Below are 24,813 nucleotides of genomic sequence, written 5' to 3'. Positions count from 1 at the left end.
CCATGTAGATTAGATCCATGTATGTCTCTCTTACAATCCTCATTGTTGTCTAGGTTCTCTGGGATTGTGATTTGTGGCCCTTAATTTCTTCAGCTGTAAATGAAGGACCTAGTTTACAGCCTCTTGTTCCCTTTCTGTCTGTAGGTTTCTAGTATTTTTATATATCGTTATCTCCTTAGAATATTTCTGTACTTGCCTCCTTTACTTTTCACCTCCTATTCCTTCCTGAATTTTGGTTCTATTATTTTAGAGACTTCAGGTTTATCATGATTCACTGCACACCCCCAATACAGCCTTCCCATTCCCTTCCCTCCCCTTCCTTTCCTTTCCTTCCCTTCCCTTTGCTCCCCCTTCCCTTCCCTTTCCTTCCCACTTCCTTCTCTTCTTTCCCCTCCCCTCCCCTTTCCCTTTCCCTTCCCCTTCCTTTCCTTCACTTCCCTTCTCCTCTCCTTCCTCTCCCCTCCCCTTCCCTCCTCCTTCTTTCCCCTTCCCTTCTTCCTTCTGACAGGGTCTCACTATGTTGCCTAGGCTAACTTTGAACTTGTGGTCCTCTGTCCCAGCCTCTGGAGTACTGGGTCACAGTGCCTGCTCTACCATTGTTCCTTACATTTATCTTTTATACCTCTTGGTTCCACTAGTTACTGATTACTTCAGTCAGACTGAGTTTTAGACAGCTGCTGTCTGAGGACCCCTCCACATCTGGATGTTCCCTTTCTCGTCTGTTTGTGCCTTGTCCATCCCACATTTTGCCACTGTGTGGCTCACCATTTTGGGCTTGCCCTGTAAGATTTCTCCTGCTGTCATCTTGCTAGCTTGCCATCCTGCTTCATGATGCCCCCTGCCCATCTCATTGCTTTTGTTCATGTTTCTCTTTTCTTCAATTTTTTCTTGTTTTTTTTAAAATTTAAAATCTTGCATTTTTAATTTTAATTTTTAAAATTTAAAATCTTGCATTTGCCAGGAACAACTGGCATCATTCTCAGTTGTGAATATTTGAAACAAATAATCCAAGAACATAAGATTTCATAACCCAGTAGGTAAGCTTGCAGAGAAGAAAGCCAGAAAATCTGAATCAAGAAGTAGTGCTCAGGGGGCTGGAGAGGTGGCTCAGCAGTTAAGAGCACTCGCTACGCTTCCAGTTCAATTCCCAGCACCTGCACTAGCAACTCACAAGAGCCTGTAACTCCCGTTCCAGACGCTCTGGTGCCCTCTTCTGGCCTCCATGGTCACCTACACTCACATGATCAAACACATACACATCATTAAAAATTAAATAAATCTGTAAAAAAGAAATAATGTTCATATGGAAAACTGCTTCACAGGTAGTTAAAATAAAATTAAAAAGAAATGTTATTAAAACGTTTTAATAACCTACTGCAGTACATAAAATGATGATGTGATATCATTTCCTTCAGTTGTAAGTTTATGCTGTTATATGAACAGTGTCATTATCTCTATTATATATTATAAGTAGAAGATGTTTTTAAAAGATCCATTTTAGTTTTTTTGTAGCTTTTGAACCTGTCCTAGCACTCTCTGTAGATCAGGCTGGCCTCGAACTCACAGAAATCTGCCTGCATCCCCCTCCCAAGTGCTGGCATTAAAGGTGTGTGCCACCCCTGCCCAGCTAAATTTTTGTATTTTTAACTGAATGTTTCCCTACTTTTGAACAAGGGACCCACCACCTTCGTGTTCCATTGAGTTCTGGAAATTGTGCAGTCAGCTATAATTGTTCTGTTTTCTAAGGAAGCTGAAGGATCCTATAACTAGACCTTGAGATGCGTAGATCTGCAAACCCCTCATAAAGGAAGCCTATCATACAATGGTCCCGGCCACAGATAACATCTCTAAATATTGAGGCTTCCCCTTGAAAATAAACAGAATCTAAAGATCACCTTATACTACAGTCAATCCTGCCTGACGGGCAGGCTCGAAGTTACAAATGAGAAATGATAACTCAGGAGCAAGTATGATAAAAGGAAAACAAAGAGAACTTTCAAAACAAACCACTTACAGTTATTAACTTTTAGGAGAAAAAAATACTGCATGTTCAAAGGATGCCTAGAATTTATCAAACTGAACACAGCGAACACAGGAAAACTTTTAATCAAAACATGTGTGAGGGTTTGGGATGAGGGGATGTCATTCCTCATTATTTCTCCAGCTTATTTTTTGAGCCAAGTCTTTTACTGAACCTGGAGGTCACTGTTTCAGGTCCTCTGACTGCCAGCAAGCTCTGAGTGAGCATCTACCTGTCTCTGCCTTCCCAGTGCTGGGAGGACAGGCACACACTGCTGTATTGGGCTACAGGCGCTGCTGAGGTGGAGGGGGGCGGTGACTGGCAGGCATGCACTGTGTGCTGGAGTGACGGGCACTCGCTGCATCCACTGAGGGGTCTCTCTAGTCCCGGAAAGACTATTTGAGTTCAAAAGGAACTTGCAGGCCTGCGGCTGTAGCTCAGTTGGAAGTGTGCTTGCCCAGCATGTGCGAGCCCAGAGCTCTAGTCCTAGGACCACATAACCTGGATGTGATAGGACATGCCTGCAGTCCTGGCACTCAGAAGGTAGAGGTTGGAAGACCAGAAATTCAATGTCATCCTTGGTTTCATAGGGACCCTGAGGGTGGGCTACATGTGATCTAGTCTCCCTAAACCAAACTGAAACAATAACAATAAACAAACAAAGAAATGAACAATTTTCCCCAAAATAAAATTTTTAAGAAGCCTTTTAAGAACGTGAGCTGGAGCCGGGCGGTGGTGGCACACGCCTTTAATCCCAGCACTCGGGAGGCAGAGGCAGGCGGATCTCTGGAAGTTCGAGACCAGCCTGGTCTACAAGAGCTAGCTCCAGGACAGGCTCTAAAGCTGCAGAGAAACCCTGTCTCGAAAAACCAAAAAAAAAAAAAAAAAAAAGGAAAAAAAAAAAAGAACGTGAGCTGGCCAGGAATTGGTGGCACACACCTTTAATTCCAGCACTTGTGAGGCACAGGCAGGCAGATCTCTTTGAGTTCAAGGCCAGTTTGGTTTACAGAGCCGAGTTCCAGGGCAGCCAAGGCTACAGAGAGAAACCCTGTCTCCAAAAACCCAAAACAAAGAAAACCCCCCAAATAAACAAACAAACAAAAACATAGGCTCAAGTTTGAGGCCAACCTGTCTCAGTAGTCAATCAATCAAATCAATAAAACACAGGCCTGATTTAATAAGAAGGGGTCAGTGGTCCTCAACCTGTGGGCTGCAATCCCTTGGGATCAAATTACCTTTCACGGGTGTCACCTAAGACCATCCTGCCAATCAGATATTTACATTTCAGTTCATAACAGTAGCAAAAGTATAGTTATGGAGTAGCAACAAAATAATTTTATGGCTGGGGGTCACCTTAACATGAGGAACTGTCTTAAAGGGTCACAGCATAAAGAAGGTTGAGAACCACTGAAGGGGGCACTCTGAGAGTGAAGCTTTTAGTGGGGATGGATCCTCTGAGTAGACCCAGCTAACCTGGAACCTTGACGTATACCCAGGTCTCAGACTCACAGAGATCCACTTACCTCTGCCTCCTGAGTGCTAAGATAAAAGGTGTATGCCACCACACTTGGCCTGATAAGAATGTTTTTTAATGCTCATGAGTGAAGAGAGCACTCAGGAAACCAGGTTAATACTCCCGTGGTCTGAAAAAGTCCAGTACAGTGAGTTAATTTAAAATCTAAATTAATAGGGCTGGGGAGTTGGATCTTTGGGTAAAGCACTACTAGGGCCTGAGTTTGGGCCCGGCACCCATGTGAAGACGCCAGGGGTGGCCGAACGTGCCTGTAACTTCAGTGACAGGGAGACAAAGACAGGTGGATCCCTATGGCTTGCTGGCCAAACAGCCGGCCCATGAGAGACTGTGTCAAAAATATGTTGGGTAGTGTTCCTAAAGAACACGCGTAAACACCTGTGTACCCGCACATGTATGAACATGCATGCACACGGACAAAACAAACTAAGTTAGTGATACTCTGTACTACCCAAGGGAAACCATTTCAGTGCAGGTCCTGCAAGAGCCCTAAAGTTATGTTTCAACCAAACTAAACAAACAAATGAAGAAACAAGGGCATATGACCAAGAGTCAATGTTAACTACAGCCTGTGGAACACGAAAGACCAACAGCCATGAAATTACAAGGAAGTGTATGCAACACACACACGTGGCTTTAATGTATAGGAACGAAGATGCTGGAAGTGTTGTCAATGGACAAGGGACTATCAGAAGATGAGACCACTCCAGAGGCATGAATTCATTCCTGGTGGTGCAAATCCTCATGCCTGGCTCTGTAGATCCAGTCAGGAGCCTGTGGCTGGGGAGGTCACAGGCCCTAGGGCAGAACCTACTACCGTTGTTTTGCTAAAATGGATGGTTGTCAAACTGCCTTCTAAATACTTCCATTTATGCCCATAGATTAGTGTCGCTCCCAGCCTTCATCAGGGCTCACACATGCAAGGTGTGACTTGCAGAGAGTCACAGCTGGTCAAAGTGTTAATAGTCACTGATGGTGGGCGCTCAGCTTCAAATACGACATCTCTATCATCATCATCGCCTTCGAGGCTGAGGGAACATCCTGGGAGTGGGGGCTGAAAGTCCACATAAGCCAGATGACAGGGAGGAGTGCCGAGAAACTGTCCACCATATACAACATGGCCGTTGTACCCATAAAGCGGTTCTGGTTCTCCCATGAGAGTAGAACAAGCCTGGGCCAATCAGCATTTTGTTATGGATGAAGCTTATCCCTCCCTAAGGGATGGCTACTGAAGTGGGGTGGTGATACTTAATTCAGTAGTGCAGCCATGCTCCAGGAAATAACCCTTCTCCCAGGCTCATGAAAGCAATCTAGCTTAAACTCAGTGGGACACACACACACACACACACACACACACACACACACACGAGAGACATCAAAGGTGGGGGCACCTGCTGGGAAGAGAAAGGCCTGAGTGCCAGTGGGATTGTCAGAGGATGATGGAGGGGCAGAAATAATCAAACTTTTATTAGCTATATGTGTGAAATTTCATTTCTCCCATGTCCAAGCTCCAAACTTCTAAACTAAAAATTGTAAGCCCTAGTTTTCCCCCGCAGCTCCATCTAGACAGAGTCTTACTGGTGTTTGCTTTGAAGACCAGGCTGACTTCAGACTTACAGAGATCTACCTGCTTCTGCCTCCTGAGTTCTGGGTTTAAAGATGTACACCACCATTCCTGGTCCATCCCATCTTTTGATATATGATCTTTGGCAGGTCCAATCTGCTGCCTTTTGGCTCCTTTTAGGATCAACTAACTTGTAAAATTTCAACGACTTTGTGTAACAAACAGATTCATGGAATAAAACCAGATTTAAAAAATTATCTTAAAAATGTGAGGGGGCTGAGGAGATGGCTCAGTGGATAAAAATCCTTGCCATCAAAATGTGAAGACCCAAGTTCAAATCCTATTAAAAGGCAGACTTGCAGAGCAAGTGTCTGGAATCCCAGCATCTGTATTAGGACTTGGGGTGTGAGACAGGAGAATCCCTCCAGCTAGCTCTTGGGCCAGCATCTGGGTGTGCATAGTAGCACAGCAACAAAGAGATCCTGACTCAAACAAGGTGGAACTGAAGGGCTGACACTCACGGTTGTCCTCTGACCACTACACATGTGACCACGGCATCTGCATACTCTCCCTTACATATGTGTGCAGAGGAGAGGGTACCTGAACTGGCCTTCTCCCATAGTCACACTGATGACTATCTTGAATATCACCATAGAACCTTCTTCCGGCGTTGGATGGAGATAGAGACAGAGACCCACAATGGAGCACTGGACTGAGCTCCCAAGGTCCAGATAAAGAGCAGAAGGCGGGAGAACATGAGCAAGGAAGTCAGGACCGCAAGGGGTGCGTCCACCCATGGAGACGGTGTGACTGATCTAATGGGAGCTCACCAAGGCCAGCTGGACAGGGACTGAATGAGCATGTGATCAGATCGGACTCTCTGAATGTGGCTGACAATGGGGGCTGACTGAGAAGCCAATGATAATGGCACTGGGTTTTGAGTCTACTGCATGTAGTGGCTTTTTGGGAGCCTAGTCTGTTTGGATGCACACCTTCCTAGACCTGGATGGAGTGGGGAGGGCCTTGGACTTCCCACAGGGCAGGGCACCCTGACTTCTCTTAGGACTGGAGAAGGAGGGGGGAGGAGGGATAGGGGGAGTGGGAGGGAAATGGGAGGAAGGGAGGAGGTGGAAATTTTTAATAAATAAATAAATAAAAAGAGAAAACAGAGTAAATGAGCAAAGGAAGCAAAGGGAGGTCAAAGCCCACAAGATGTTAATACTTATGCATAAGAAAATGTGGAAAGGGACAGAATTCCTGTATAAAACAAGATATTTTGCTCCTGCAAACAGATTAAGATATCACCTGCCACCTCAAAATCACCTAAAATGCATTAAAAGGGATAGAAGAAAAAAATTTAGGAAAGCTTAGGAATGAGTTGCTAGAAATAAGACATAGTTGCAGGAAATGTGGAGGTTAGAGAAAACCAGTGTCCAGAGGAAAATTATGTTCTGCAGGCACACGACCTTGAAGTATCACTGAATATGATTTGGGAGCACACTAAGGAGAATAAAATGCCCCGTGGAAGCTACTCACAGGAAGCCGGTGGTAACTCACTTCCTGCAAAGGGTTCCCATACATCATGGACAGCTGTGGTTTCCTTTGTAGCAACTAAGTGCTGAAAGCCAGATGTAATGGGTCATGCCTGGTCTCCCTGTTTTGTGGCAAGCGGATTGCTATGAATTTGAGGTCAGCTTAGGTTAGATAGTGAGTTGCAGGCAGGCCTGGGATACAGAATGTGATCTTGTGTTAACAATAACAAAAACAGTAACAAATCACAAAAAAGTGTGTGTGTATGTGTGAGTGTGCACGCACGCACGCATACACACACACCAATCAACCAACTGTCCAAGCAAAGAGGTTCAATTCCTTCTCCTTCAGATGGCTACTGACTCATCAGGACTTTGCAGTATTCAAACCCACTGCAGTAGAGAGAAGTGGGGCTCTTCAGAGAGTGGAGAAGAGCATGTATCTATCAGAAGAACTTCAGAGCCCATGTACCCTAACTTCTGCTGAGCACAGAAAATCTCTCAGAACTGAATGGCATCGTTATTTTCTAGGAAGAACAGACTACGACTCTGAAGTCTGAGCACGGTCTGTTTCCTTCCACTCTGTGAACTCAACAGAACTTAAAGGAAGTTCACCCCAGGGTTAATTCTATATCCAGTGCATTGTGAATAGACACCCGGGGGATTCTGGGTTATTTCTTCAGCTAAAAGTGCAGCGTTTAGTTAGAGTTTTGCTCTCCTGTGAGTCTTTCTGTGCTGGCAGGTACTCTCACTGTAAAGTGCCTCCTGTACTCCTGAGCCTTCCTGGGCATTCTTATACAAAGGGGATCCCACGCAGACAGTGTTTGCAAAGATCATTGGCCTCTGAGCACTCCCGCAAGGCAGGAGTTGTTCCGCAGGCTCCAGATACAAAGACTCTGTTAGAAGAGTCCTGCATTTGGTCCAGTGCTCTCTGTGGCTAACCTAAAATTCTCAGTAATTGTGTCTCCAAACCTGTGCTCTGTAGAGTGAGTTCTGATTAACTGTGGGGGCATGCAGGTGTGCAGGGGAGTGTGCAAGCCGTTTGTAATGATTTATACTGCCTCCATAGCACAGAGCATAAGCAATGCCCTCGTGCACTGCTGCACTGCAGCCTGGTTAGCAGAGGTGCAAGGGAGTCCATCCGTACCCAAAGTGGGGAAATGTTTGGTCTGCAGCCTCCAAGATGGGATAAGCTGGGTCTCTGGCAATCCCAGGGAGCCAGGTTTTCCATGCAAACCAGAACTTGCTTCAGCATGAATGACCGGAGGATGCAGTCTTCATAAACTTTTTTGAAGTCTATAGCTGGGTGTGGTGGTACTTGACTTTAATCTCAATACTGGAGAAACAAGAGCAGGTACATCGCTGTGAGTCTGAGGTCAGTCTGAACCACATAGTGGGTTCCAGGATAAGCAAGGCTGTATCTAAAACTAAACTAGACTAAAAAAATGAAAACAAAAATCCAAACAAAACCAAACAACAACAACAACAACAACAAAGTGAAATAAAAATAATTGAGTTTGTTTTGTTTTGTGTTTCCAATGTTTGGTATATACAAAATAGAGATCATATAATTTTGGTGTTTTGACTCAAAACTGGGGTTGCATGTTATAAAAACAAGTGGTAAATGTATAAAATAACCTAAAATTTATTTTTTCCTCTTTACTTACAACGATATTAAACAGCAAAAGGCCATAAAACAAAAGCCAAAACACGAAGAAAAAAAAAAAAAACCCTCCTCAGAACAAAATCATAAACTATCCAGGCTAAATCAAGAACGTAGTTGAAGATCTGGGCATGGTGCTGCGCGCCTTTAATCCCAGCACAGGCAGACACCGGCGGATCCCTGAGTCTGAGGCCAGCCTGGTCTACAGCGCAAGTTCCAGGACAGCCAGGACGACTCAGGGAAACCCTGTCTCGACAACCAAAACAGACAAAACAAGAGCAACAGCAAAGAGCATATCAGAAGAAGAACGGAAAGAGCATCATTTCCAGACCCTCCAATGCCGTGACGTTTGGACAATGGGACTTGGTATTTTCACTTTTGTTTCGGAGTCTCTCAAGCTACGTAGCTGCGTGTTTCGAAGTCAGCTCCTCATGACTTCTAGAGCTTGCTTCGTGTGAAGCATTTGGGCAGACATTTTGTAAGTGTTTGAGTATTTTTTTCCCCACTTCTTTTGAAATTCAGTGGAGCTGTTGGATTGTTGGGTGGGTTGGAGCTCCTCAGGGAAGTCAGGAAGATCCTGAGAAATAAAGGAACAGCTTTCCTAAGGCGGAACCATCAGAGTGACCTTGGAGGTGACACACTGTTGATTCTCAGCACGAGTCTCGGTGCGGGGAGAGATTAAAAGCTGTCCTGATGTGATTTTGTACAGTCCTGAGGTAAGAATGGTGTTACATTTCGTGTGCATGGGTGTTCCATCTGCGTGTATGTTTGAGTACCACGTGAATGCCTGGTGCCTGAGGAGCCCAAAGAGGGAGTTAGATCCCTTGGAACTGGATAATTGTGAGCCATGTGTGGATGCTGGGAATTGAACCCCAGTCCTCTAGAAGAGCAGCCAATTGCTGAGCCGTCTCTTTAGTTTCTGGCTTATACGTTTTAAACAGTTGAAAACATGGAAAGAATAACTTTTCATGAAACGTTAAATTATTTGCAATTCAAAAATTTTAGTGCCTCTAAATAAAGTTTTATTCAAAGTAGTTGTGCCCTTCAATCTATGGTTGTTTCCCTTAACAGCGATTAAAAAGTTGAACGGAGCCGGGCGGTGGTGGCGCACGCCTTTATTCCCAGCACTTGGGAGGCAGAGGCAGGCGGATCTCTGTGAGTTCGAGACCAGCCTGGTCTACAAGAGCTAGCTCCAGGACAGGCTCTAAAGCTGCAGAGAAACCCTGTCTCGAAAAACCAAAAAAAAAAAAAAAAAAAAAAAAAAGTTGAACGGTTGCAATAGACCTACGGTTTGCAATGCCTAAATTATTTCTCTCTGGGCCTTTATGGGGAAAACCTTCTATAATCTGTTCTGGGAAAGTCATCAACACATGCTTCGTTGAGGTAAATCTTTTCAAAGATTATTTTTCCAGGTAGACTGGGAATGGTACCCTATTTTGTGGATAATCTTGAGATAGGGTTGACAAAAATACCAGACACGCGCCATCTCGTGGTGGAGTGTGTCAGTTGCAGGAGAATTTCTGACTGTTCCCAGATAGTTAACTTGTGCAGATGTGGTGGGATTTAAAAGTTATGCCAAGCGGATATCTAATATTTAGATGCCACGTGATCATATTGATAGTTATTGAAAATTAGAGTGAAATTCAGTGAAAACCTTTTTCATGAAGATCTTCAACTTAATATTAACCACCAGCAAATGGAAGTGTGTGCCCATCAATTATTTTCTTTATTTGGAACAGAAACACCCAATATCATGCGAAAGTCACCAAGAAAAGAGGCATTTTGTCGAAGGTCACTTTATCTGTAATAGTAGAAAGCGTTTCCATTCTCCCTGAGATTTAGAATAGCGCAGCTGCGCTGGCTCCGCCCCGTTATTCTGCCCCCTAGCGAGGGAGCTAGAAGGGAACCCTCTGCTCAGCCTTGCCGTTGCTCATCTTAGACATCTTCTCCTCGATGGAGTGGATCCTTGAGGACAGGACCTTCCCACGCTGATCTATTTCTTCAACCACCGCCTTTACCAGTGTGGTTTTGGACAAATCTAGAGAAGAAAACCCAGGTGAATGCATGAATCCTTCCCAAAAGATTATGTGAGGGGAGCCCACTGTTAGGCTTTTCGTAGTGCATCACATGCCTTGGGGAGGGAGTGTTACGCGTTTATAGTAAGGTTTTTGGGGCGTCTGGGGAACATTTCCAGTAGTTAAAACCACTTAACTGTAGACTTGGCTACCATGTGTGAGTGTTGTTGATGGGAACGGAGTTTCTGCTACAGAAATGAAACGAGGTTTTTGTTACCTTTGGATGAATTCCCCGAGCTTCCAGATTCAAAGCCCTTTGAACCGGAGCAGGTACTGGAAGAAAGAAAAATTTATTATTTTAATATTGGTGTTGATGATCACTTTGGAAACTTTTCATTGAAATACTGGCTCAGCAGATCTCAGTTTTTACTGAGACTACTATTTACTATTGAAGAAAACGTTACGGTTTTGTGTGCAGGAGGAGGAAGTGATTACAAGTTATTTAAAGAGTATTTTTCTTTAAAAAATCTCATTTCCATTTGATATTTTTCTCTTTGGTGGTGGTGATGGTGTGTGTGTGTATGTATGAATATGTGTGTATGTATGTGATGTGTATATATGAGTATGTGAGTGTGAATACGTGTATGTGTGTATGTATGTGAGTGTGTCTGTGTGTGTGAATATGTGTGTGTGTGAGTGTTTATGTGTGTGTGTATGTGTATGAGTGTGTATGTGTGTGAGTGTGTATGTGTGTGTATGTGTAGGTGTGAATGTGTTTGTGAGTGTGTGTGTGTGTGTGTGTGTGTGTATGTGTGTGTAGGTTGGCATCAGGAATCTTCCTTTGCTGCTCTCAGCCTCAGTTTTAAAGAGAGCCTTCTTTATTTTTATTTGATGGGTATGAGTGTTTTACCTGAATGCATGCTTATGCACCACATGCACGCAGTGCCCTTAGAGACTAGGAAAGGGCTTCAGTGTCCCAGGAACTGGTGTTACAGCCTGCTGTGAATCCTGCAGGTGCTGAGAATGGAACCCTGTCTTCTATAAGAGCAGCAAGTGCTCTTAACCTCTCAGACATCTCTCTAGCCCCTCCACACCACATTTCTTGGGACAGGGTCTCTCACTGAACCTACAGCTCACAAATCAGCTAGATTGGCTGGCCGGTGAGCACCCAGCATCCAGTCTGCAGTGGATCCATCTAGCGAGCACCCAGCATTCACATTCTGACCCCAGGTATGGAGTGACAGGCTCGGACCACTATACTCGGCATTGACACAGATGCTGGGGCCCAAAGTCGGGTTCTCATGCAACAAGCACTTTACCCACTGAGCCAGCTTCCCCGTCCCTCCCCTCTGACTTTTTTTTAAAGTCCAAGAATTAAAACATTAAGAAAGAAATATGCATTAGCTTGAGAAAGATACATATAAAATGTGCACTGTCGTAGTAGCCACACAGACATATAGAATATGTATACATATGTCTACATATATACATATGTGTCCTGAAGGTATGATCAGGGGCTTTGGGAAGGGTCAGGGGTCAAGAGAATCTTGAAAACCCAATGCTCGACGTGGGCCATACTGAGGAATTATGGAGGAATGAAGGGAGTCATCCAAGGAGGATAAGGGGGTTCTCTTATGAACAAATATAGAGGAACTGATTCTAGAAGCAAGCCAAGAAGCACACTTGTACAGTGGGAGAGAAAAACAGCTGGCTAAGAGTGGAAGGCTGAGTGGTAGAGCATGTACTGGGGGAACTTCCCAAAGGTCTTACTTTTCGTCTCCGTCGATGAGGCGGCAGTAGGTCTCGATCTCCTTCTCCAGGTGGGCCTTGATGTCCATCAGCTGCTCGTGTTCCAGCTTCTGGCCCTCGGTCTCGGTCCTGACCTGGTGCAGCTGCTCCTCCAGGGCGCTGATCTGAGCCTGGATCTGCGCCAGCTGAGAGCAGTAGTTGCCCTCGGTCTCCGCCAGGGAGCACTCCAGTGAGTGTTTCTGAGACATCAAAGATCATAGCAAGGGATGAAACCACCAGAGAACCTAGCCCTTGGTTTCTTAGCATCTGCGGGACCACTCCCCAGGCAAGTAGGGGCCTGTCACAATAAAACAGTGGAGCCTGGCATTAACCAGGTAGTGAACAGGCACTGGATGGCCCGACATGGGACAAATGATTGCCCTGCCAAGATTTTATTTTAACATTTACTTAGGTGTGTGTGTGTGTGTGTGTGTGTGTGTGTGTGTGTGTAGTAGGGGGAAGGCTTGTGTCACAACAAATGTGTGGCCATCAGAGGATAACCTGCAGGATTTGGTTCTTTCCTTCTACTGTATGGGTCCCTGGGATCCAACTCTTGAGTCTTGGCAGCAGGTACCCTTACCCACTGAGCCATCTTATCAGATTCCTGTACGACATTCAACAGTTAATATTTTGCTAACAATTTCTGTTAAGACTGACATGTATATAAAAGCACTTTAGCGGGGATGGAACAGCAAGAAATCCACAAGGGATGATTTATATTTTAACATTGTTGTTTTGGGGTTGTCTGTTATTTCTAAGTCTTACTCTTTAATGCCCTGTTCTTATCCTATTCCCAGGCCTGCTGGGCTCTTGTTTCCTTTTCTGATCCATTCTGGATTTTCTGCCAGTCACCAAAGTCCTCTTTTGAAAGAAGTTAAGACTGAATGAATCCTTTTAACAGGGTGGGCTCTGCAGGCCAGCTCTCACAACATGCAGGTCATGGTGTCCGCACCCCTCCTATGAGAATCCTACTTCCTCTCGCTTTCCACAGACTGTAATTTGTCCTGCCACATGATCCCTGCTGCAATTACGATAATTTCCCCCTTTAGCTTATCATATGTAGATATTCGCCTGGGTAGTGATTACTTCTGGTATCAGTCATCAGAATGGCCATCACCTCCGCCGCTCTCTCGTTTTCCTTCCTCTCGTGTGGTGTGATGGCAGCTCTTACGTCACAGGAAATAAGGTCTCTGTGATAAGGAGATGCAAGGCTCTGCCTGGCATTTTTGCAGGCAGTTTGGCTCAGTGTTTACATCATAAATGCATTTTACCTTGAAATGCTTTCTTTTTATCATTTCACATGTGTATGTGTGTGTGTGTGTGTGTGTGTGTGTGTGTGTGTGGTGGCCAGAGGACACTCTTGGGTGTCATTCTTCAAGTGATATCTACTTATTTATTTAATCATTTTTAAAGGCAGCCTATGGCTCACTGATGCAGTTAGAAGGGCTGGTCAGTGAGCTCCAGGAATCCTCTTGTCTCTACATTCCAGCACGGGGATTACAAACTCATGCCTCCCTGCTTGGCTTTTTTTGCATGAATTCTGAAGATCAAACTCACAGCCTTGTGTTTGCCTGGCAGGTGCTTTACCAGCTGAGCTATCTCTAGTTCGCCATCTTACTTCTTTATCGCAATAGTAGCATTATAATTTTAAGGATGTTTTTGTGTTTTGCCAAATATATGATGTACTGATCCACGCCTAGGATAACAAAGGAGTTAGGTAGTAAGATATTCATCACAGCATTGATCCAATGGGCTAAGACCCTTAGGACACAGACGGACACTGGCTGCTGCGTGGGCAGAGAGACTGCTGGGCTCTCCAGGAGCATTCAAGTGGAAGGTGACCAGAATGGTGAAGAAGAAGAAGAAGAGGTGACAAAGAGCAAGACATCAGGGAGAGGTGTAGCCACCATCCAGAACCTTAAAGCCTCACTTCCCTGCCTTGGGTATTCCTTTATAAGATGGCTAATACCCTGGGAAGTAGGAGGGGGCAGGAGCTCTCTTAACTGCCTCCACTGGGAAGGCTGGGTGCTGATGAGAGAGAACCAGATGAACTTGGAAGTTTGCCTAACACAGGAAGCGAACATACGGATGTTTATATAGATAACTTCCAACCTGTAATTGACTTGGCGTTTCACCTGTGGGAAACTGACCTTGCAATTTATTTTGACCAAAGAATCTCAAGCATGGAAGCTAAGTTACCAGCATTACTCTGTAATTTGCTTATACTGCAGTTAAATGGAGTGTGTGTGTGTGTGTGTGTGTGTGTGTGTGTGCATTACTTCTAGAATAGTTGATCTGAGCCTTGACTCTAAGTGCTTCGTGATTTTGTTGTTTCTGTGAGAAAATGATTATAATGGGTGGCCTGACCCTAGACTCTGAGCCCCGATGTCATTTTGTTGATATGTGAAAATGCTTCTGATTCTGATGAGGGAATTTGAGAATTTATTTCCCACCCTGTTTTTCAGAAACACAGGGAGGATTCACCCCTGCAGCGGGACAAGATCGTGCAGGGTTCTGATGGTTTCAGAGAGGCGAGTCTGCACAAGGAAGGTCTAGAGAGCCAGCTGTGCTGAGAGCCAGCTGTGCTGAGGGTGAGGGGAAGAGGGGCATGCTGGGTAAGTTGGGGCTCAGGTAGTGGTAAGAACAGGTCTTCTGTCTCAGTACTACTTAGTGAGAGAACACTGCATCTGTGCTTTTACGGTTGCTAAACCAAAAAATTTTTCTAGTGTACTGAGCCTTGGTTTCCTCTGTGACAGGCTCGCTGTTCTCAGCTGCATAGTAGCTATTTCTTTTTGTCTCTGTGACACCCCATTGTTCTCAAGGATTACAAGACCTCTTGTGAAGATGGGGAACCCATGGGCCACATGCTCTCCACAGTTCTCAGAGTCAAGCCTTTTGGATACCACCCGCTCCCAGTCCTGACTGAAAGCAGGGTTTTGAACTGGGTTGTTTCCATGGTAACCATCCAAGTCTTCTGGATGTTGTTCCCACCCTCCATGTGCCTAAGAGGCTGAGTACCAGGCCCTGTGGGTGTTTGCTGTGGGATGAGGGCTTTTCTTGGTAGGGCAAGAGGATCAAGAGTGCCCTTGTCAGAGTTGCTGTGAACCTCTCTAAAAAAATTATTTTATGTGTATGGGTGTTTTGCCAGCACATACGTGTACCCCATGGATGCCACATCTGCAGAAGACAGAATAGGGTACAGATGCCTCGAGGTTGGAGTTACAGTCAGTTGTTAGCCGCCCTATGGATGCCTGGGATTGAATTTGGGTCCCCTGAAGAGTGGTAGAGCCATCTCTCCAGCCCCGTGTACCCTCTCTTACTAAGCTTTTCTCAGTGTTAGGAGATATTGGTGTGACCCATCCTGGCCTGTGAGGTCAAATAACGCTGGTCCTGTCCCTTACTTTTTAAAACTGAAACAACACTACCCAGCATGCTCTGGGGGTTGAATGAACAATGCTCAGGGTGGAACTGGGCACCAGACTGGTTATTTTAACTAAATGAACCCTGGGCGCCATCCATGAAGAAAATCGTCTGGGTGAAAAGAAGTCTGTGAGGAAGACACCGCCTCTCTTTCTGTCTCCTGGGATGCTTTCCCTCCTGTCTTCCCCATTTCGGTAAACATTTGTTATAGGAAAGAAAAGAAGGGCTTCTCATAGGTTTTGGGGAATCAGGAGGCGCAGGCGGCCTGGTGTCAGCACCTACCGTTGCTGAGAGTGACTGCAGCTCAATTTCCAGAGTCTGCAGGGAGCGCTTCAGCTCCGTCAGCTCCGACCTGGCCGAGGTGACTGCGTCCATGTCATTGGAGATCTGCTGCTGCAGCGTCGCACTCTGGAAGGCAGGTTACACAGGGTCACACTGAGTCTGGCTTGCTAGGGTGGAAAAGAACAGCGGGTCTGGCTCCCCTTACCTTTTCTTGGAACCCTGCCTCGGCGTCCCTGCGGTTCTGCTCAGCCAGGGCCTCGTACTCGGCTCGCATGTTGTTCAGCAGGACGGTGAGGTCCACGCCTGGGGCAGCGTTCATCTCCACGTTCACGTTGCCACCCGCTGAGCACTGCAGAACCTTCATTTCCTGGAACGAAGTGCAAGTGACTGTCCTTATACCATCCGAGAAGGTTTCAGAAGTCCCAGAGTTCCCAAGAGGAATGTGTAATTTCTGGGTCCTACCTAATCTGTGTTCACACCAGTCATCCATCTTTCCATCCCTCCCCCTCCCACCTCCCCCCTCCCTCCTCCCTCCTCCCCGTCCTCCCCTCCCTCCTCCCTCCCCCTCCCCCCTCCCCCCTCCCTCCCTCCCTCCCTCCCTCCCTCCCTCCCTCCCTCCCTCCCTCCCTCCCTCCCTCCCTCCCTCCCTCCCTTTCCCTCCCATCCTTGTTTTTATGAGACAGGGTCTTACTCTGTAGCTTAGACTAAGCTGAAACTTGCTCTGTAGACCAGGCTGGGCCTTGGATTTGGGGATCATCTTGCCTCAGCCTCCCAGCTGCTGAGATTATAAAGTTGAACCACCAGCCTGGTGGTGGTGGTGTACACCTTTAATCCCAGAATTTGGGATGCAGAGACAGGCAGATCTATGTGAGTTCAAGGCCAGTCTGGTCTATGTAGTAAGTTCCAGCACAGTCAAGGCTAAAGTTGAACCACCACACTAAACCCAACTACACACACACACACACACACACACACACACACACCACACCACACCACATGTTGCTCCTAAAAAGCTGCTACTGACTTATGTCTGTACTTTGAAGTTTTCTGTGTAAGATTCCATATAAAGGAAAATCCTTGTTGCTGTGGAGTTTCAAAATCAAACTGTTTGCAGTTAGCCTACACCCACCAGGGATAGTGTAGGAAATGCCCAGTGTACCCCAATGTGAGCGATTTTCCCCCCACCTTCAGTGAAGTCAAAGCTGCTCTGACTTTAAGGGGGACGTGGATCCTACGGTGCTCCAGGCCCTTCTCTTGTGTTTGCCATCTCTTCTCTTCCTTTTCTGGTTTTCACGTTTGGGGGTCACTCTCCTGCCAGCACTCCCCAGTGGCTTTACTCTTTCAGTGCTGTGCTGTGTGACTCTCCTCTCTTTCTAACTCCCCTTCCTCTAATGTTCTCGTGGGAGGCAAGTAGATTTCATGTGTGACTTCCCTGAGCACGGATTAGTGCTGGGACCGCAACGACTTCCTTCCCTCTGGAGAGTTTTCATGGGCAGAGCTGCGAGGGGACTTAGAGGCTTCTCCTACCTCTTCGTGGTTCTTCTTGAGATAGGTCATCTCCTCACTGAGGGATTCATACTGCAGCTCCTGGTCCGTCCTGCAGAGGGTCAGCTCGTCAAGGACACGGCGCAATCCGTTGATATCCGCCTCTACATTTTGGTGAAGGGTGAGTTCATTTTCGTACCTGGGTGGGGGTGAATTGAAATACAATGGAACTTAGCTCTTTAAAAAGCTCAAGGCGTCAACCTCAACCCAATGTCAACTGGAAATAGAAACCAAATCAGGACTCTAAATCTTATAAAAAGCCACAGAAAAAGCCTTGTGTGGTAGCCCATGTCTATAATCCAAGAACTCAGGAGGCTGAGAGGAGGATTGTGAGTTCTAGACCAGTGTGGACTACACAGTGAGGCCCTGTCATAAACCAAAATAGCTGGACACAGAGCAGGACCCTTCCCCCTGGTTCTGTGCAGGGTGAGCAGCTCACCAGTCACACAGATTCCAGTCCTAGCACAGTTTCGTGAAAGCGCTGTTTTTGTAATTTTATCTAAGCCGCGGAACATTACTTTGTGCTTGGCATTCCTTTAGGCGGGCATGGAGATTCACGGGCAGTTTATTTCATGGGTGTAATGAATATGTCAATTTGACTCAAGTTGACTGTCGTTTTGTAACAGAAATCCTTTGATTCCTTTACTCTTTTGGGTTATAACTTATTTTACTTGAGATGAAAATGAAATTGTTTAACAACACAAACAGACAGGAACTTTGTTTTGGGGCCATGACTGCCATCTGTCACTTACTTTAGTCGGAAGTCGTCAGCAGCCAATCTGGCATTATCAATCTGCAGAATTATATTAGCATTAGCAGCCGTGGAAGAGATAATCTAGAAGAAATTAAATGGACATCAACAGAAATAACTTTGCTTTTGTTATTTATTACTTAAAAATAATTAAGCCTTTGCATTAATTTTTAACTTATACAGTTATCCAAATATTTAGAATTTAATTTTTAAAAAAGTAGCAATGTTTTAAATTTGTTCTCATACAATTGTCTTATTTTTAAAATAGAATACTTTATTATCTATAAATGTATTTCAAAATAAACAGTGGAATTAACATTTTTAGCTACATTGAAATTCATGAATCAAGGTTCCTAATTTTGAGTAATTATTTAATTAAAATTCAGTACAAATTAAAGAACAGTCATTACTCATTTTCCTTTGTGATTCTATATAGCTTTGCTGGAAGTTTAAGTTTTAAAAATTTGACTAGTTCCAAGTCTGTGATTTTTACCTTGCTTTTAAGGTCCTCGATGGTCAGATGATACTGGCTGTAGTCGTTGTCGAGTCCACGGCAAGAACCGGGTCCGTATTTCTCATGCCAGTTCTTGATCCGTCTCTCTAGCTCAGCGTTTGCCTCCTCCAGAGCCTTCACGTTATCCAGGTAAGAGGCCAAGCGGTTGTTAAGATTCTGCATGGTGACCTTCTCGTTCCCAGAGAGGAGACCTCCTTCGTTTCCAGGGAAGCCCACACCAGCATTTCCCAGGGCACCAGCGGCATGGCTCCCACCGGGGCCACCGCTCAGTGTCCCTCCTAAGGCCCAAGAAAATCCACTACCAGCAGCCGAACTGCCACCCGCACTGCCGCCTGCAAATCCTGCGCCTCCGCTGGGTGGCCTGAGGGATCCTGACTGTAGGCTAACGTGCCTGGATCCGCCAGAAAACCGGAGAGACATGGTGCCAGGGCAAACGTTCCTCTTGTCTGTGGGCAGCCGTGACTTCAAAGGAGAACAAAGCATCACCAGCCTGTGGGTTCTTGGGGCTTTTATACACAGATATGGGGGTTGTCTCCAGTTGAGTGGTGTCTGCCGAGAGAGAAATGGCATCATTTAGATTAGCATGAAATGATGTATAATTGGGCGATTTAAGAAATAATTAATGCCTAACGTTCCCCGGTATTGCTTCAGGATATACGTTATCGTACATAAAGTACGGCTTGGTTCTATATTAAGTTCATTATTTTGACTTTTAATTTTGTGTGAGTAACCTTCTCTTTCATCTAGAGACCCCATGAGCAGACTGTCATTATCTGGCATAGGGGCCAATAGAGCGTTGAAGGCTGAGATAGGGCCCTGTCTGCCTGGCTTGCCACATAGGTGGATGAAGGATTATTAGATACAGAAACAGGTATTTTATCCCATGAGAACCAAAAAACCGTGTCATTTACATAAGTACATCCCTGGTAATTTCCCCTTCTTTCCATAGCTGTAACACCTATGTATTGTCTTGGCCAATGACACAGTATATGGCCACTCATGGCTACTGTGTCTAGTGTGCTCTGTTAGAAGACCCAGAAATGGAAGATGTGGAGTTAAATAAATGTAGAAATGAAAAGATATTTTTATAGTCTTTAGGGGATTGTTAGTTCCAGACAGGGGCTGGATCTTGTTCAGGTTTGTGTGCTAGACCCAAGGGTTTGGGATGAATCTTAAGTAAAAAGCAGAGAGAAATATCAAGTTGATTCTGAGAGTAGAGGAAGTGGTCTACCCGCAGGGAGGAACCCTCTAATTGGTTGACCCAGTACCAAGTGGTCAGCCTTGAAATCATGTACATGCAAGCCACACTGAGCAGACACGGCGGGTTGTATTTTATGTATGTGCGCATATGTCTGTAACAATAACAATTAAAGAAGAGGCAGCCAGGAACTTGAGAGGGAGTGGGGGTGAGGATGGGGGGACGTGGGAGGAGTTGGAGGAAAGAAAGGGAATGGAGGGAAATGATGCTATTATAGTTCAATTAAAAAGTAGCAAAAGAACCAAGTTGAAATGAGTTGATGAGACAAACTGCAGGGGTGGAAGGATGGTCCTGGTGAGGAAGATGAAGATGGTAGAGATGGTGGCTTATGGAGTAGGGAGGAGCTGAGAGGAGATGGCAATTGATTGACATTTGAGAGTAAAGGAAGAACTGGGATTTTTTTTTTTTTTCCTGACAGGCTCTTACTATGGGCCAGGTTTGGAATTTGCAATGTAGCTCAGGTTAGCCTTTAATTAGTGATCCTCCCACCTCAGCTGGCCAAATACTGCAAAACCAAGTACGCGGTGGCTGGGCCTGCCTCTGATAATTGATTTCAGATGCTGGGAATCATAATGTTAATTGAGAGAGGATTGTGGTGGGAACACCAAGATTAATCTTAGACTGGTTGAATTTGAGAAGTTGTTGGGATATCCCAGTTAAAGATGGCTGCTGATAGGGAAAAAAAAAAATCAATGTTTAGAGTTAGCTCACGGCTCTGGGCAAATGCCTAGCCAGCAAGGTGTAAATGGGTTTCTTATTTTGGTTGACATTCTACTGTGTATTTAGAAGTAATTCCGTACTGGAGTAGACAGAATGATGTAGGTTTGGGGGAATCTAAAGATGGGATCAAGAAGGACAGTGCCAAGGAAATCCACGGTGCCCTAGAGAAGAAGACTGGGTGACGGATGACATAATCACATAGAAAGAAGGAATGGCGTCAGAGGGACAGGTGGGACGAGGAAAGCATGTGAGTCACTGGCTGTCCTTATATCACAGAGGAGGCGAGAGCGACCGTGATGTGGACAGAGTCGAGAGATGGCTGCTTAAAGCTGCTATGTTAATCTGTTTTCTGTTGCCTTGATGAGACACCTGAAGCTGACTATATCCATCTTTATAAAGAAAAGAGGTCGATTTCACTGACTGTTTTGGAAGCTGAGAGTCCAGGACAGGGCAACACCATCTTTTCAGTGTCTGGTGAGGGTTCCTTTTTCCCATCACAGCGTGGTTGAGGTGTAGGAAGGGAAACAGCCATGTGAAGAAGGATGAGTACTTGTAGGTGGCCTGGCTTTAAAACAACCCTTTCTGGAGAACTCCTCCATTGCTGGTGGGAGGGCAAACTTGTACAGTTTCTTAGAAATCAGTATGGCGGTTTCTCAGAAAATTGGGAATCCATCTACCTCAAGACCACTCTGGGGCATATACCCAAAGGATGGCCACTCATACCACAAGGACATTTGCTCAACTGTGTTCATAGCAGCAGTATTCGTAATAGCCAAAATCTGAATACAACCTGGATGCCTTTCAATCGAAAAATTGATTTGAAAGAAAATGTGGTACATTTAGACAGTAGAGTACTACTCAGTGGTAAAAAATGATGACATTTTGAAATTTGCATGCAAACGGATGGAGCAATAACAACAACAACAAACCATCCTGAGTGTGGTAACCCAGACCCAGAAAGACAAACACGCTATGTACTCATTCATAAGTGGATATTAGACGTGAAGCAAAGGATAAGCAGCCTATAGTCCATGACCCCAGAGAAGCTGGGGAATAAGGAGAACACTAAGAGCCATATATATGGATCCCTCTGGGAAGGGGAAATAGACAAGATCTCCTAAGAAAATTGGGAGCATGGTGGGGGGAGAAGGGAGAGCAGAATGGGGAGAGGGGAGAAGGGGAGGGAGGAGGAGAACATGAGGGAACAGGATGGTCGAGATAGGGGAAAGAAAGGGAGAGCAAGGAAAGAGATATTTTGATCGAGGGAGCCATTATGGGGCTAAATGAGAAACCTGGTACCTGGGGAATTCCCAGGAATCCACAAGGATGACCCCAGCTAAGACTCTAAGCAGTAGAGGAGAAGGTGCCTGAACTGGCCTTGCCCTGTAGTCAGACTGATGACTACCTTAATTGTCATCATAGAACCTTCATCCAGCAACTGATGAAAGCAGATACAAAGATCCACAGCTTCTGAGCTTTTGGAGACCAGTCTAAGAGAGGGAGAAGCAATAAGATGAGCAAAGGGGTCAAGACCATGATGCAGATACCCACAGAAATAGCTGACCTGAGCTAGTGGGAGCTCACTGAACCTGCATAGGACCAAACTAGACCCTTTGAATGTGAGTAACAGTTGTGTGGACTGGGCAGTCTGTGGGGCCACTGGCAGTGGGACCAGGGTTCTTCCTTAGTGCTTGAATTGGCTTTTTGAAGCCCATTCTTTCTGGAGGGATAACTTGCTCAGATGTAGTGGGGAGGGCCTTGGTGCTGCCTCAAAGTGATGTGCTAGATTTTGTTGACTCCCCGTGGGAAGCCTTACCCTCTCTGAGGAGTAAATAGGGCATGGGGTGGGGGAAGGTACGGGGAGCGGGAGGAGGGGAGGGAGTGGGAGCTGGGATAGGTATGTAAAGTGAGAAAAGATTGTTTTAAAGTAATTAATTAATTAATTAATTAAAAAGGCTCTTTCTCAAGAACTGGCTGGGTCCCATGAGCAAAACTACATGAATCCTCTTTGAGGAAGGGTTCCTAATAAACAGTGAACTGACCATCTTCCATTGAGTCCAACCACTGAGAGATCCAAATCCCTCAAAACCACCACCCTGGTGACCAAGTCTCCAGCACATAAGCTTTAGGAGACTTACATAAACCACATTCAAACTCTTGCAATTGGAGAGTGGAGACCAATGTTCAGAAGTTTAAAGCAGGCAGAAGCACAGATGTCGTCCAAATCCAGAAGCCAGCCTTGGGGACTGGATCCAATATCATTGGAATGAGAAGTCAGGAGGATTTTAGGACCCTAAGTTGTAGGAGGGAGGCTACTTGTTCGTCCCAGCTGCCCGGCTAGCTTAGATGGAGTTAAAAAATAGATAGATAGCTATAGTTATAGTTTTCCTTAGTTATAATAAAAGATAACATAAATAAAAATATTACAACTTGCTTGATACCTGCTATATGTAATTTTACTATATTAAAGTTAAAACCTTCCTTTTTATTTAAACAGAAAAGGGGAAGTTGATGTGGGAGTCCCCGCTGTGTGTTGCTTGTATTGGTTAATGAATAAAGAAACTGCCTTGGCCTTACAGGGTGGAACTTAGGTAGGCAAAGAAGACAGAACTAAATTCTGGGAGGAAGAAAGCGGAGCAGAGAGACACCATGGATCTACCTGAGACAGACACTGAGAATTTTAGCCGGTAAGCCACTGCCATGTGGCGATACACAGGTTAATAAAAGTGAGTTAAATTAATATAAGAGCCAATAAGAAACTAGAGCTAATGGGCCAAGTAGTAATTTAATTAATACAGTTTCTGTGTGGTTATTTTAGGTCTAAGCTAGCCGGGTGGCCGGGATGAACAAGCGGCCTCCCTCCTATACTAAGTCATCAAATACTAGACCAGAGACTCCTAGACATAAAATGTCTTGTGATGTCTGGAGGTGGGAGGATAAGAATGAGGGGCTCAGGCCGGGCGGTGGTGGCACACACCTTTAATCCCAGCACTCGGGAGGCAGAGGCAGGCGGATCTCTGAGGTCAGCCTGGTCTACACAATGAGTTCCAGGACAGGCTCCAAAACTACAGGGAAACCCTGTCTCGAAAAACAAAACAAAAAAAGACATAGATTCTTCTTTCCTTTTTCTTTTTTTCCCCCAGAGAGACTTGCAGAAAAAGTTCAAATAAATTGTCAAAATGTGGTTTAAAAGTTCCCGTCTCCTCAGTTTGTTTAGGTACCTGAGGGTGTGCTGAGCATATGGTGCTGTGTGTGCGAGTGTGTGCGAGTGTGTGAGGGTGTGCGAGTCTGTGAGTGTCCGTGTGTGCAAGTGTGTGAGTGTGCTTGTGCCCGTGTGTGTGAGTGTGTGAGTGTGAGTGTGCGTGTGTCCATGTGTGCGAGTGTGAGTGTGCGAGTGTATGAGTCTGTGAGTGTGCATGTGTGTGTGTGTGAGTGTGTGTGTGTGTGTGTGCGTGTGTGTGTGTGAGTGTGTGTGTAAGGGCTGCAGAAGTGAAGCTGAAACTGAAGGAGATGTGTGCAAACAGCCTTCCCTGGGGCAGTGGCTCAAAGGGTGAGACGAGGAGGGTTGAATGGAGGGACTGTGGGGACTTTGGAATGACTGGCTTCAGGTTCAGGTGGACAAGGTGGTATGGAACTGTGTCATCTCTAGGCTAGTCAGAGATGTCGCCAAGATAAGCCTGGTGCCGTGGTGAGCTGGTGCTGCGGCCAACATTGGCATGGTCTTTAAATGCATGACCTGGGCAAAGCTGCAGGATATTTTTAAAGTTATGAAGAGCCCTAGATAGCTCTTGATTCAGTTCCTTATCAGCAGGTTGGGCAAATAAGACCCAGAATGCCAAGCATTTTACTCAGGATTAGCAGGCACATGCCAAGTGACCTGAGAGTCTCACGCTGAGATCTACTTATTCTTTGAGAATTTGATAGATGAACGCAATGCCATTTTGATCACACTCATGCTCCTCCTCAACTCCTCCCGACCTGCACCCACACATCATCTTCTTCCCAACCAGAGGGCCCAGTCGCCAGTGCTCATATCACAAGATTGGGGAGCATGGCTAAGCTAGCAGGGGGCCACACCCTTGAAGAAAAAATGACTTGAGGACACTGTTTCACTCATGAATAATTACTCTTTATGCATGCTGATTTGCATACTTATTTTGCATATCCTCACCCACAGTCTAAGATGTTTGTGCCCTGTGAAGTCACAATGCAC

General features: G+C 45.5%; 1 protein-coding gene across 1 annotated transcript; it reads right to left on the bottom strand.

The window, feature by feature from the left end:
* Nucleotides 1–10,202: 10,202 nt before the first annotated feature.
* Krt28 (keratin 28) lies at nucleotides 10,203–19,042 on the bottom strand. The gene is made up of 8 exons (XM_038326751.1): nucleotides 18,602–19,042; nucleotides 18,110–18,192; nucleotides 17,340–17,496; nucleotides 16,018–16,179; nucleotides 15,813–15,938; nucleotides 12,093–12,310; nucleotides 10,600–10,655; nucleotides 10,203–10,345 (listed from the first exon to the last, which is right to left on the bottom strand). The coding sequence occupies exons 1-8, from the start codon at nucleotides 19,040–19,042 to the stop codon at nucleotides 10,203–10,205; spliced, it is 1,386 nt and encodes a 461-aa protein (XP_038182679.1).
* Nucleotides 19,043–24,813: the final 5,771 nt, after the last annotated feature.

Source organism: Arvicola amphibius, chromosome 4, assembly GCF_903992535.2.
Source record: "Arvicola amphibius chromosome 4, mArvAmp1.2, whole genome shotgun sequence".
NCBI lineage: Eukaryota > Metazoa > Chordata > Mammalia > Rodentia > Cricetidae > Arvicola > Arvicola amphibius.
The sequence above is the reverse complement of the archived record's forward strand: the minus strand, read 5'-3'. Positions and strand labels throughout refer to the sequence as shown.